Below are 13,899 nucleotides of genomic sequence, written 5' to 3'. Positions count from 1 at the left end.
TGGGTCATTTCTAGCTCTCTTTCTGTTGGGAAGAAAGAGGCTTCAAGGGAAGTCCCACGGCCAGTGCAGCTTTGGTGGGAGGGAGGAACTGCGCCTCCCTGAAGAGTGTCAGTGGCTGAGAACAGGGACACAGTCTACTACCTGCTCCCTGCTGCCATATCACCCCAAACGCGTCTGGTCTTATCTGAATCAGTGTCAGACTCAGAGGTGGAAGGCTTCTGGGTAGCCAGAGGTGGCAGGACACGCACATGTGCCCATGTAGAGGCACAGAAAGACACTCGGCCAAGGACAGAGGGGCAGGAGAAGGGAGGGAGAGAGAAGAGGCGGCAAGGAGGAGCTAGTTAATTTTTGATCAAACTCGAAGATACTAGATAAAACCCTCTCGCAGTACTGTATTTTTAGCGCTAAATGGTGCTAAAAGCCTTTTCCAGCACCCTTTACAGCAGGAGAGCTGCTTAGTTGGGGAGCAGAAGCCACACTGTGCTGAGTCACTTAGGTTTCTCACTGTGCCTCGCCCAGTGAGTGCACTTTCTGGGAAGATGGGCCACTTCCCCCTGCAATCATGTTTGTTGTCCCTGAGCCATTTTAAAAGGATGCTTGCCCCTGGGGAGAGCCACACACAGCAGTCAGCCTGCAGCCTAGCTAGGCTGTAGCATCTGAGGTGGGGAAGGTAGGATGCCAAGCCATTTCTATTTCTTCCAAAAGCAGTACAGGCAGCCAGCTTCCTGGAGTCCAAGGGACCCTGAAGGGTTCCTGTGCACAGGCCTGAGACGTTCTTATTCCTAAGCAGAGACAGGAGAGCTTGTCTCACCATTCCTGCATGCAGTGTGACACCTGTGTCCTGGCAGCCTCCTTGTGCTTCTGAGGGACCTTGCCTAGGGCAATGCTCACATCTAAGGAGCTTCTGGGTGCCAGGCAGCTGTGTGGAGCATTCGGCTTTGGCTGAGTGTTGCAGGCCTTCTGGGTGGTCTGGGAGCTGTTAGAATCAAGCCTATTCTACCAAATGGGTAAGGTGGCAGGGTCAGAGGATGGAGGCACAGGATGAGAAGTACTATGGAATCAGAGGCCTGTAGGGCTGGAGGATGTCCCATTGGGGCTCTTGCTGCACCTCCAGAGCCTTTCTGTTGGGACTGGGGCTCCAGAGTCAGGCTGGTCACTTCCTTCCCAGCCAGAGGCAGCGCAGGGGAACTGGGAGGCAGGCTGCAAGGGCAGGTCTGGGATGCCAGAGCCCTGGGGTGTGGGAGGTGGGTATAGCCACAGCCCACCTGGAGCACAGAGATCAGGGCTGCAGGGAGCTGGGAGGAGAGCCAGCTGGTGGCAGGCACAGGATCCAAGAGAGAGGGCCTGGCTCCTACCCAGCATTGGGCTCTAGGGGGTTCCAGGGCAAACCCAGGAGCCAGGAAGAAAGACAGACTGTGCCACCTCAGGAGGCCTGTCCAGCCATGACCACCCTCACTCTTCCTAAGAAATTATACAGAACTTTATTAAATAAAACAAGGAGAAAGGACCTTATGGACATCCAGGTTGTCAGTGTGAGCTCAAGTAGTAGGCAAGGCACAAGCCGTCTGCTCTCCGGTTTCTACACATCACTGCAGCCCAGCCAGAAGGACCAAGGAGTTGGTGTTGCGGTATCCCCATGGCCAGTTCTGGGTAGCCTCCAGGTCTTCCTGAGAGTGGCATGGCTTCCTGGTTTGCAGCAGGACCCCGTACTCCCCAGGTTTCAGAGCTGACAGGAGCTGAGTAGAGGAGGGCTCCTAGCTTTCGCACTGCTCCAGGGTCAGCTGAGAAGCTTCCTGGGGCCTGGGCTGAGCAGGGAGAGGCCACCTCCCCCTGTGGCTGGGCGGCAAAGGCTCAGATCTGCTGAGGTACTGCAGTGTCCACCTATGTGGGGTCAGTTGACACCTGGTCTTTGTGCTGACGTGGAACACAGCGGCTTCACAGAACAAATGGGGTAGGAGGTCCCTACTATCAGCCTGAGGATGGATGTCCCCATGCTGTGGAGGAGCCGGGGACAGAATAGGGGGGGTCCCCACTGGGGATGGCCCAGAAGGGACAAAGCCACATCCATCAAGTGTTTCAACAGGTTCTGAAGCACAGGATCAGAGGACGGATGGCTCTTCACAGTGGTGCCAGATGGCTCAGCTATCCAGGGGCTCAGGGCGCTGTGACCTGAGGCTAAGGCGGGCAGGCCTGGGGCAGTTATGTCTGTTTGCTCCTATATTTCCTAGCAGCAGCCAGACTAGGAGATGTTCTCACAGGTGGGAAACCCGTAACAAGGGTCAGGGAGTAGCTCAGTGGTAGAGCACTTGCCTAGAATGCTCAAGGCCCTGGGTTTTATCCCCAGCAACACACACACACACACACACACACACACACACACACACACACACGCACATGCGCACCCCAACACCCCACAGCAACTAGAAAATCTTTCCCTGAGATCACTATAGTAACATCATCTTCAGATGCCTTCTAACTAGAGTTTGCAACGCTTACAAGTCCTTAGGAGGGAGTGGTTGTAGCAATGCTAATAAGATAAAAACACAATGGGAACAGTGTCCAAAAGCCTAGACAGCCATGCCTGGAGGAACGAGCCAGCCAGTCCCAGCTCTGCAAGGCTCAGAAGGGACACTTCCTTGTTGTTTGAGACAGGGCCTTGCGCTATGGTCCCTGCTGGCCTTGGACTTTTTGTCCTCCTGACTCAGCTTCCCAAGTGCTGGAGTCCTAAGTGTGCGCCACCACATCCAGCTCTGGAGGGGAAATAATGAAAAGCAAATGTACAACTCCTACGAGGCTGAGCTAATAAGCACAACTAGACCTCTGCTCTACAGATGCGAAGGGGCAGCAAGGGAGGATGTGGCACGGGGCACAGGACTCGAGGGCCTTGTTCCAGCACAAACATGGCAGGGGTGTCCCTGCGGTCAAGGCATCCATGCGAGCTGCCATCAGCACCGGGTTCTAGTCGCTGGCTAGCGGGAGGCGTAGGCTGGGCTCCAGAGCCCTGAGCGAGGACTGGCTTTGCGAGCAGGAAGTGGTTCATTGAAGGGGGTTGGAGACGAGGCAGCAAAATCTGGAAGATAGGAAGTGAGCAGCTCGGGTCATTGGGCATCGCTCCAATACACACTAGCCAGCTCTAGCATCTCTGAAGTGCTCGCTACATGCATGGGACGCTGCCCTAACCCAGACCAGAGGCTTCCCCGGGAGCTTGCAGAGCTGACTCACGGAGAGCAGACACCGAATCTGCAGCACTCAGCCTGTGTAGCTGTCCGGAGCAGTCCTGTGTGTCTCCTGATTCCGCTCAAGGGTCTGCTCTGCCTTGCACAAGATAGCTAGGAGCAAGCTCCCAGGAGGCTGCCAGGGCCTTGAACAGGCTCCAAGGACACCTAGACATGTTTTGTGGAAGGAAGCCCTGTTCTGAGGCATGAGACTCCACACACATCCGGGTGCCCTGGCCTCGGCCTCCTGCTGCAGGCTCCCGGGTATGAGGGATACCCAGCGCTCCTGGACTGCTAAGCAGGCTTCTGTTGCAGCTCTAATGTGCCATGCAGGTCCTACAGGGGTGCTAACCTGTCTGATGATGCCTCGGTTTGTGGAAGTTACCCTGAGATCTCTGTAGTGTGCCCAGAAGACCCAGAGCCCTTGCTCCTCCAACAGACTGCCTGAGGCACAGGCACACCAGATGGGCTGCCTCTGTCCCCTGTGTACCCGAAGTACAGACAGAGGTCAAAGCCTAACACTCCCTCCAGCTAAGGTTGGGCTTGGCAGGGCCTCCAGCTAGGGGTGCTACTCACAGTGGTGTAGGCTGTGCTGTGGGCTGGCTTGGGGCGTGAGGGCTCGAGGTGCAGTGAGCTCCCGGGGCGTGGAGACCGTGTGGTAGGCTGCAGGAAGCACAGCTGGTTAGGGTTGGAAGGTATGGGACAGACTGCCTGGAAAGGCAGGTGCCTGTCTTACCTATGATCATGACTGCAGTCCCGGCCAGCAGGGCAAAGAGTGTGAAGAACATGACTTGGTAGGAATCGAGGAAGTGCTGAAAGAGGCTACTGCCATCTGTGGCAATAAAGAGAACAGTCAGCAAGCACCCCACGCCCCAGGGCTGTCCCTGGTGTCCCTGTGCTGCTGGGCATCCTGGTGTGAGGTCCCACCTACCCTGCCCCAGCAGGAACAGCATGTGCAAGCCAGCCTTAGACAGGATGCCAGGGAGGTTCCCAGGGTGTGGGGCCTGCCCAAGGCGGGGTAGTCCTGTGCTGTTGCCCTGGGGCTCCACCCCTCCTCTTTGAGACTGTCCTGTCAAGACTCAGTGTCCTTGTGGGTGTGCTCTCCTGTCACCACACAAGGTTGACATGTGGGCTTCTGTACCTGCTCTGCCAGAGAGAACCAGGCTGCTCTGAAAGCATGGGAGGTAGTTCTGATAAAGCCCACAAGTGGTTCTGCCTGGGGGACCATGGGGAGCCCAGTGCTTCCAAGCCAAAACTGTGCTTCCCAGGAAGCCGGGCTAGAAGCAGCCTCCTCCTCTTCCCTTGTCCTCAGCCACATACTCTGACCCCACCCAGGACCAAGTGCTGCCTTGCTGCTCCCTCCTGCTTCCCTGAACCAGGAGAAAGGCACAGGCTCCTCACTCACAGTGGTCGGGCCCACCTGGCCCCCTCCACCTCCTAACGAGGTGGCCAGTGCTGCCCAGGCCCCTGCTCTGTTCACGAAGAAGCACCCCCCCCCAACCGCTACCCCAGCATCTGTGGAGCTGGATGCATGGCCCCACCCTGACCACTCATCCTTGAGGAACAGCGACACAGCCTTTCTGTGCTAGCCCCTGCTCCCCACAGAGCAAACAGGAAGCCCTTTCCTCGGCTCAGCTTCAGAATCATTCTTCCTGCTCGCATGTGCACTTTGAGTCCTCTCTAGAAGGGGACCTAGCTTTTGACAAGTGCCAAGCAGTGACTATGCAATAAGCAGCCCGCTTCACCCAGCACTGCGTATATGGCAGGGCCCTGCCCTAACTGCTGCCCCCACATGTCTAGCCTCTGGCTGCAGGTGTTGTGCAGGGACCCTAAGAATTAACTGTTTACCCTCAAGACTGACAGCTGGCAGCTGCACAAGAGGAAAAAGAAAAGGGCCAGGTGTTGGGAGCTTGGCTGGGATTTCCAGTGTGAGCCCAGATGTAGTATCTGAGGGTAGGTTTGCAGGACCAGAGTGTACAGGTCAAGGGGTTCACTGGGGGCAACACCCCAGGCAGAGGGGAGATGGAGGCCAAGGGCTCCTGATCTGGAAATGGGAAGAGTGTGGTGGAGCAGGGTGTGGGCAAGTGAGAGGGAGTAGAAGGCAAGGGCAGAGGGCCTGGTGCCTTGGCGGCTGCTGAGCCAAGGAGACCACCTTGTGGGAAGAGCTGGGGCAGCGGGGGCATGGTGACAGCCACCTCGAGGGATGTCTGGCCCTGAACTCCTTCGGTTTTCACACTGTGGGTTTCTACTGATACCCAAGACTGAGCCAGCCCACCACTCCCTGTCCCACTCTGACTCACAGGGACCAGGTCCACGGCGGTCCATCACGAAGGCCACGGTGACAGGGATGGTGAGGGCCTGGTTAGTGGTGGGGCTGGAGAACGTCAGGGATGTGGACAGAGGCCCCTGGCTCCCGGCTGCAGGGTCTGAGATGCCAACTACGAATGTGACGAAGCTGGGAAGCCCCAGAGATTTCTCCTTCATGAAGGCCAGCACAGCTGGGGACCCAGACTTCACCTGGGAGAAAGGTCAGGGCTGGGGCTGTACATTCTACACAGCAGGCCACCTGAGCCAGCAGCCCTGGAGTGGACACAGGGCCCTCCCTTCCTGGGCCCAGAGGGTCCTGGTTCCAGGTTGCACCTCCTGGACACAGGTGCTTAGAACACTCTCCACAGCCAGCGTGAGGCCTACAACGCTGGGAAGCACTGCCCACATGTGGTACACTACAAATTAGTATCATGGACGTCTAATCAAGCATTGTTTTAAGAAATGCTAACCCAACATGCAGTACCAGCCTCCCAGGGAGCAACCTGTGCTGTGTTTGTGGCTTCTCATGACAGTCCCTGACCAGATCTGGCAGCCCTTGCCCGTAACCACGCCTCACTCCTGGTCCCTGTCAGGAGCAGTGGCCATCGTGGGACACAGGAGGACAAGCAGAAGAGCTGGCAAGCACTTCAGCCCATTCCCCCATGACTCCCCAGGTATAGCAGCTGCAGGCCTCAGGGCCCCCACTCCTGTGCAGCTGATGGAAGGGAGGCGCGAGGCAGGAGGCCTGTTCCCAGGAGAGGTCAGAGCAGCTCCTAACTTACCTATCACCCTGAATGCTAAGTACACTCTGAACTTCCAGTTGCAGAGACAAAATAATTATTGAAATTATATAGGTGGCTGGCATGGGGGTACATGCCCATGATCCCAGCTACTAAGGAGGCTGAAGCAGGAAGAGCCCAAATTTGAGGCCAAGCCGTGTACCTTCCTAAGACACTGTCTCAAAGTAAAATCTTTTTTTTTTTTTTTTAAATGTATTTAGTACAGGGTCTACAGGGTCTCACTAGACAGATCAGACTCTTAGTGATCCTCCTGTTTTCAGCTTCCCAAGCACTGGGATTACAGGCACATGCCACATGCCCAGTCTCAGTTGCTGTCTCAGCATGCCCCTAGGAGCAGGGCCAGCATGGCACACCAAGGATCAAACCCTGTCTCTGCACCTGCCTAAGCAGGCATTTCAGTCTGCTGAGCTATCTGGCCGGCCCTACAAAGTAAAATCTTAAACAAGGATTGGGAATGTAGCTCAGTAAAGTGCTTGTGTGGCATGTGTGAGGCCTTCATTTGAATTCCCAGCATCACCAAAAAGTGTTTTTTAAATATACTTAGATGAGTAGAGGAAAATAGTGTTAAGGAAAATCAGTAAGGGTGAGAGTGCTCTGAGTTTGAAGGAGTCCAAGCCAGGTGTGGTGGTACACATCTGCTGTCCCAGCCTCTGGATGGCTGCAGCAGGGGGCTCACAAGTTCCAGGCTGGCCCGGGCTACAGTGGGACGCTATCTACAGAAATACATCTTGCTTTAATTTTACAGACATGTAGCCTTAGCACCCCGATCCTCCTGGTTCTTCTCCACGACTCAGGCTCTGGCCTGAGTAGAAGTGTGGGGATGTCTCTCACCTCCAAATTCTCCAGGGTCTCTGCAGCCCCAAAGACCTTAACCTCAGAGCTGCTGTAGTGGTTGCTCAGAAGGATTTCAGCCTGGTCAGTGTAAAGCCCGGGGCTGAAGGACACCTCTGCCTCCACCTGCTCCAGAGAGAAGTGGCTGCTACGCAGCGAGGCGGTGACCACCAGCACCACTGTCTTGGTGCTCAGGTGCTTCAGCTGCAGGTCTGTCAGTCTGAGCATGGTGACGGAGCAGATGTACTGGCCTGCAGAAACAGAAGCATGCCGCCTCATCTCCTCCACCCCTGTACACAGGCACTGTGCCCATCCCTGCTCCTCTCATAGGGAACTCATGCATCCTCCAGAGCCCAGGTGGGAGGTCGCCTCCTCCAGGAGGCTTTCGGCAGTCCCCAGCTTGGACAGCCTCTCTGTGAACGATGGTGCCCCTCACTATTTCAGAACCCCAGCCTCCCAGCCGAGTGGTGATCCTGGGGCAGGAAGCACATTGCAGCCAGCTGGCCAAGGAGGGCAAATAAACAGCAGATATATCTATGCCCTGGCATGGGGCTGAAAGTCCAGCCAGGGCTGACTGTGAGATGGCCTGCGCCCTGCTACAGCTGGGGGCTCTGTGATCTGTCACTACTTGGACTCCAGTTCTATTTTCCACGCTGAACCACAGAACAAACAGGTGCTTGGGAAGGACACCTGGGACCTAGATGCCTGGGTGAGCCAACTTCTTGCAGTCTGCTGCATGAGGCTTGAGCCCAGGCCCCACACTGAGGAGACCATAGACATATCCGCTGTCCAGCAGACATGGCACACCCTGGGTTCTACACTCTGGTTCCCAGGGCTGCAGAACAGCTATACCTACCACATGTCTGGTATAGCCCCTGACTAGAGAAAGGGACTCCAGCCCAAATTTGGTGGCTCTGCATCCTTCTCCTGGGTGTGGGTGGCCATGGAAGGCCAGCTATGACCTGGCTCAGGAAGGCCAACCCCTCTTCATGTACCAAGAGCCCACAGAGGCCAACTTGGGCCAATGCCTGAGCTGGATTCTCAGCATCCTCCCCCTGCTGGGCAGATGCCCACCATGAACCACAGCAACTGAGATGCCCACAAGACAGAAGGGCACTTCCAGATCTCTGAGGTTTACCCAGAGCACTGTCAAATCCTGGCTCCACAGTGAAGATGTCCTGTGCTGGGAAACTGAAGATGTCTTGCTTGAAATGGAACTGGCAGCTGATAAGCGATTCAGGGTGCAAGGTTTCGATGATTTCTCTCTGCACGGGGGAACATTCACCTGCAGAGAGGGAAGTGGTGAGGAGGGCTGTACAAGGGCTGGCAGGGCTTCAGAGGGCATCTGTGCCCAGATTCCTGCCCCCCACGGGCACCTGGACTGTTGGCAGTTTGGTGAGGGGTGTCGTGGCTTTTCATAGAAACTGAGGGTAAGTTATGCAGAAGGAGGTCACCCAGAACCCAGGAAATTCCAGCTCAGAATTCTGCATGGGCTCTAAGCTGGCACCGAAGGCCACAGCTGATGGCCAGGCACACTGACGCACACTGTGCGCTCCTGACACCAGGGGTAATGAGCGATTTATTTTCGGACATTAGGAGGGCAACAGTTCTCCATGAATATCCCAAGAATCACTTTGGTGGCAGCAGAGTATAGTCCACTTGCACCAAAAAGCAGGAAAGGAGACAGTGTGTAAAGAGCCTATACCATTAATCACAATAAAAAAGTGTTTAATTCTATCAGTCAATTGACTTGAAAAAAAAAAAAAACCAGCAGCCTCTATTGAGTTATTTATTTCTAACAGCTGCTATACAGGGCTGTCATGGGCAGGCAATAAAGTAGAATGCTCTATGCGTGGTTGGGGAGAGGTAACTATAAAAACCAAAACCAGCGACCCTTCTTGCTAAGTCATTAGTTTCCCCTATTAAAGATGGCAAATTGCAGCTTTCTTAGCTCCTGTGCCCTAGGGCTGATGGCATCTCTGACTCAGAAACAGGCAACTGCTGGGAGGGGGCTGTTTGACAAAGACCTTTTTCACGGGCCTGGCTTGCGTAGGCCTTGAATTGCTAAGAAATTGCAAAGAGTGGATGAGCCAAAGCTAAAGGCTCTTTCTGGGGATCAGGGTGAGTTTGACTGAGAAAAGCAGGGCAGCAGGTGGAGCTCAGTGGCACAGCCTTTGTCTAGCATGAGTGAGCCCCAGTCTTCCACCCCCAGCACTGACAAAAGCAGATGCAAGGGTTCAGGAAGCCACTTTTGGGTCCTCCCACTCGGCAGGGCTCTCCCCAGGCCATTCCAGCCCCGCTGTGCTCCGGACCTCTTAGGTTTGAATTTCTGTCTCCCACGGTGACTATCACTCGGGAGGCTGTGGCCTCTTGGAAGCTGGTCTGGGCAGAGTGGACGCGATGGGCCACAATTTTCTTTGGGACGCTGACCATCACCTAGGAAGGGGGCAAGAGAACCTGGTGGTCACAGGCTGTGTGCCAGCTGGGCTGGGCACTTCCACAACCTCCCACTCCTCCCAGGAAGCCCTGTAGCTCCCAGGCATTATCAGATGCAGCACTGCAGGTGGCTCACCAGAGGCTCCTGCTGGCCAGTGCAACCTCCTCCTGGAGTCCCACAGGTCCTTGAAGGACTGACCGAAGCTGCCCGCTGCTGCTCTGACCTTGGCTGCCACCATGCCACCTTCTCGTCTACTCCTAACCAACACCTGCTGGTCTTCTTTCCACTTCTCCAAACTCCCTGGCTGTCACCAGACCCTTCTGCCTAGGCCCTGTTCCTAACATACCCCACCTCTGCTCAGGGACATGGTCATCTCCAGCCTTCTGCATGGGGCTCCAGATGTGCCACCCAGCTGTTTCCCGGCTTCATATGAGGCATGGGGATGCCCTCTTCAAAGCCACTGGGTCCCTATCTTTTCTTGACCACCCTCTGGGCTCCCCTCCCAGAGCAAAGACCATCATTCACCGGATTGTCCCTACTGGACCCGGGAGGCACCCCAGGCCCTCCTTCCCTCATCCCCCCTTCCACAGTGCCCAAGCTAGGGTGACATCCAGCCCAAACCCACTTGGTCTGCATGCCACCCACCACTCCCCACCCCCTAGTCCTGGATGAACTTTACCCTCAGCACTGGGACGCTCGCACTGCAGGTAACCCTTCCAAGACATACCCTGGTCTGTACCATTCTGCCTAAAGCAAGCCTACCAAGCCCACTGGGCCTTGCCTCTGCTCAAGGCAGGCAATGGCAGCAGCTCACACGAGAGGCGCACAGCAGATACTGAGCTCACACGAAGGGCATTCCAGCAAGTTTCATCTTCCTAGGGAAACTGAGGCACGAGGATAACTTGTTCCAGGTTACACAGCTGTGCAGTGCCCAGGATGGGCTCTGAACCTTGATAGCATGGCTCTGGACCTCTCAACGCTTTTTCAGGGGGTGGGGATCATGCTGTCCTACCCACAATGGTCTCAACTTTCTGGGCTTCTGTGTTCCTCCTGCTGAGATGACAGGCAGACCTAGCTGGCCCACACGTCACTCAACCACAAAGCCAGACCTGAGTCTCTGCTCAGACCTCACCCATCTGGATGCAGGTGACCCCCTTCTTTGACCACTCCAAGGGCCTCTTCTGGGAAAGCACCCCATCATTAATCACAGAACACCTCTCTCTGCAACCCACCTGCCCAAACCGCACAGTCTCAGTGCTAAATATGCAAACTATTAGGTTAAACTGCTGGATTCGATAAAGCACACGCTGGCTCTCAAAATGAGATGCATTTGGAGCTCAGCCAGACTGGGCTCATTGATTCATTCTCTGCTGGAGATAAATGCGAGAATGGTTTTCATTCGCCTCCAGAAAGACTCCAAAGGTGATGTGCTGGGGGAGATTTAACTGCTGAGACACCGAATGTCTGGGCTGCCCTGCCCACGTCCAGTGCTCCCTCAGGGATGTGCTCCCCCCATGGTGCATGGCCATGCCAACTGGGCCCTGTGGGTGGGAGCTGGAGTCACCACACCAGTTGGTGCATGTCATGGGGCCTGGGATCATGCGCTCAGCCTAGAGGTAGCAAGTGGCTGCTTCTGAGCACCATGGACGGCTCCCAGTGGTTTGAGTCTTTCACAGCAAAGGGAATCATAAGACAGAAATGGCAGCCACTCCTGCAGCCACAGATTCCACGCATGGTGGATCAGAAGTATTCCAGGGGAAAAACTGTGTTTGCCTAGAAGACGCACAGCTTGGCTTCCTTAATCACAGCTCCACACAATACGGTCTGACAACCATTTCCATAGTATTTACATCCTATCAGGGTTACAAGCAATCTAGAGATGACTTCAGACACCTGGCTGCTTCACCACTGCACTGTCACCTGACCACAAAGCCAGACCCAAGTCTCTGCTCTGACCCAGAGACCCAAGGATCAGATGCACCCACAGCAACCTGCACCCCAAGGATCTGTGTGCCTGCAGGTACTGGGACCCAGGGAACGCTGCCATGTACTCCCTGAGGATGAGACCAGTGCCCTGTGCAAAGACAAGGTATCCACAACTTGGGCCATGGGATTCACAGCCTCTAAGAGGCAGCCGCACCTTGTAGGCTGTGAGCCACGTGGACCTCTGACCAGCCTTGACCCTTACCTCTTTGTAGGTCCTCAGGTGCCCGGCAACCTCATAGTAGACTGTCACAGGTCCCACGTCCTGGGCCACAGCCACACCTGTCTTTGAGTCCACGTGGAGGATGTTGCTAGCAGAGGAGCTCCAGGTGCCTGAGATGCCTGAGAGGAAGCCTGGTGCCAACTATAGGCCACACCTCTGGGCGCTGCAGCCAAGGCCCAGCTGGCTGGACCACTGTACCAGCCTCAGTAGAGAGCCCTGTGCCACTGCCCTCACCCTTCTACCACTATACACCTGCTCTGGGTGAGGTGCCAGGTCCCAGGCCACTCGCACCCCACCGACACTCCCTGTCTGGAGTCTCCCACCCTCGGGGGGCTCCCCCTGATGCCTAGCCTGGGATAGCTGGGGACTGTCCATCCAGCATTCCACACAGCACAGCTCCCAACTGTTCCCCCCTCACTATCAGGGCCTTTGAGCAAACAGAAAGCAAGTGTCAGGCCCAGAACCTCGACTGCACTTCTGGGTTCCAAGTCAATCACACCCACACAATAAACTTGATTAAAAAACTTAACAACCTTGTTCTATTTATGGCAGATTATATTTGTTTTTCTTTAAAGGTGGTGTTTAATGTCTTCTTAAGATGAATTAATGAGGCAATTGGAAAATAAAAATTAAGCAAATAACTGAGCCTGAGTTCCCGACTGTCGTGTGGCTGACATTTGAAACCTCTAGCAGCCCGATGACTGTTTTTGCTTGTGTGTTCTAGAGCAGTGCCATTTGACTCAGCAGCCACTGGCCATGCAAATCACGGAAGTGACAAACTCAGTTTCCTAGGAGAGTTAGCCACATGCCATGTGTTCACTGGCCAAACACTGGGTAGACAGTGGGAATGTGGGACATTTGTATAATCCCAGAAGATTCTACTGGACACTGCTGTTCTAAGGAGAGGCTGGCGAGCTCTCTACAAAGGACCAGAAGGTAAACAGCGTGGGTCAAGCAGAACATATGATCTCCCTGTAGCTGGGTGCCAATATACGTGGATTTGCAAGACACAGACAGCATGTGGCCCCGCTTCAACCGCTGCTCCAGAGTGCCCTCTACAAGCTCTACCTGTGTGTCTCCCATGATAGGCCTCCAGCCCCCTCTTGGCCCTGCAAGTGTTGGTGACTCTTACCTTCCAGGCCAATGAGAACAGTGGTCAGGCAGAGGACGTCCCCTACCACCACGCTTCCAGACAGCTCTGGGGAGATGGCCTGCAGGACAGGCAGTGGGACATAGTCGGAGAGGCCTGGGTGCTCGGTGTCCCACACGCGGAGCAGTGTCAGGCCCGTGCTGATTGTGCGGATGACGCAGGTGTTATTGGTGGTGCCCTTGCCCATCTGCACAAAGTCATCTCTAGGTATGCAGGAGAGAGGCGGGTGTGGGCTCAGACTCAGGAGGGACACAGCCTGAGTCCTTGGCTAAGAGCTGGTCTGGCAGTGCCGCAGCAAGGGCAGTACAAGTGGTCTATGGCATCCCCTCTGACTCCTGAGTCCTGAGCTGGTTGCTACCACACAAAGGCCAGACTGACTTCTGTGGTGTAGCTCAGGGAGGGGGAACAGTGTCCCCTTTCTCCAGGGCTGCTTATGCTGTAGGCTGACATAGAGTCAACATGAACACGGGGTGCCATGACCTGAAGTCCTCACAATCATGCCCCCCATGAGATGAGGCCCCTTTATTTGCCCAGCAGGGAAAGTGATAGAGGCTTGGGGAGGTGATCCACTTTGTCCAAGCTCACAGGACCCTCAGGGTCTCAACCAAGCCTAACACCAAAGCTCAGCTCCCTCCACTGTGCAATGCCCCCAATATTGTTCTTTGATGTGCCCAGCCACACAGTGGCACATTAGTAGCAGGTCCCCTCAGAAAGGATGGCCACTGACATCTGGATGTGGCCTCTCCCTTGTGGTCTGTCCCGTCTGAGCTGGTCAGAGGACCTGGCAGGTAGCGGCTCTCAAAGCAAGACTTTCTCAGACTGCAGGGCCCTGGAAATGTGTGCTGCCAGCTACCAAGGGGACCTGGGGCAGGATGTCTGGCAGACCACGTGGCAGCCACGGCTTGTCTTCCTCTGGAGATAGCCTCCCTTCTCCTTGTCTCAGGACTAGGTTT

The 13,899-nt window shown here is 55.4% G+C and overlaps 1 protein-coding gene across 1 annotated transcript in view; it reads right to left on the bottom strand.

The window, feature by feature from the left end:
• Positions 1–1,458: 1,458 nt before the first annotated feature.
• The window catches only part of Nup210 (nucleoporin 210), a 96,316-nt gene continuing 83,875 nt past the window's right edge, over positions 1,459–13,899 (bottom strand). Inside the window, exons 32-40 of the mRNA XM_004648050.2 lie at positions 12,929–13,149; positions 11,779–11,915; positions 9,466–9,589; positions 8,292–8,438; positions 7,154–7,404; positions 5,516–5,732; positions 3,952–4,047; positions 3,792–3,878; positions 1,459–3,070 (exon numbers count right to left, since the gene is read on the bottom strand). Of these exons, the coding sequence (XP_004648107.1) occupies positions 2,970–3,070; positions 3,792–3,878; positions 3,952–4,047; positions 5,516–5,732; positions 7,154–7,404; positions 8,292–8,438; positions 9,466–9,589; positions 11,779–11,915; positions 12,929–13,149 (1,381 nt within the window). The 3' untranslated portion in view covers positions 1,459–2,969. The remainder of the gene's footprint in view (positions 3,071–3,791; positions 3,879–3,951; positions 4,048–5,515; positions 5,733–7,153; positions 7,405–8,291; positions 8,439–9,465; positions 9,590–11,778; positions 11,916–12,928; positions 13,150–13,899) is intronic.

The sequence above is a fragment of the Octodon degus genome, unplaced genomic scaffold (genome assembly GCF_000260255.1).
Source record: "Octodon degus isolate 3935 unplaced genomic scaffold, OctDeg1.0 scaffold00350, whole genome shotgun sequence".
Taxonomy (NCBI): Eukaryota; Metazoa; Chordata; class Mammalia; order Rodentia; family Octodontidae; genus Octodon; species Octodon degus.
Note: the sequence above shows the minus strand (reverse complement) of the source record. Positions and strands in the feature narration are given on the sequence as shown.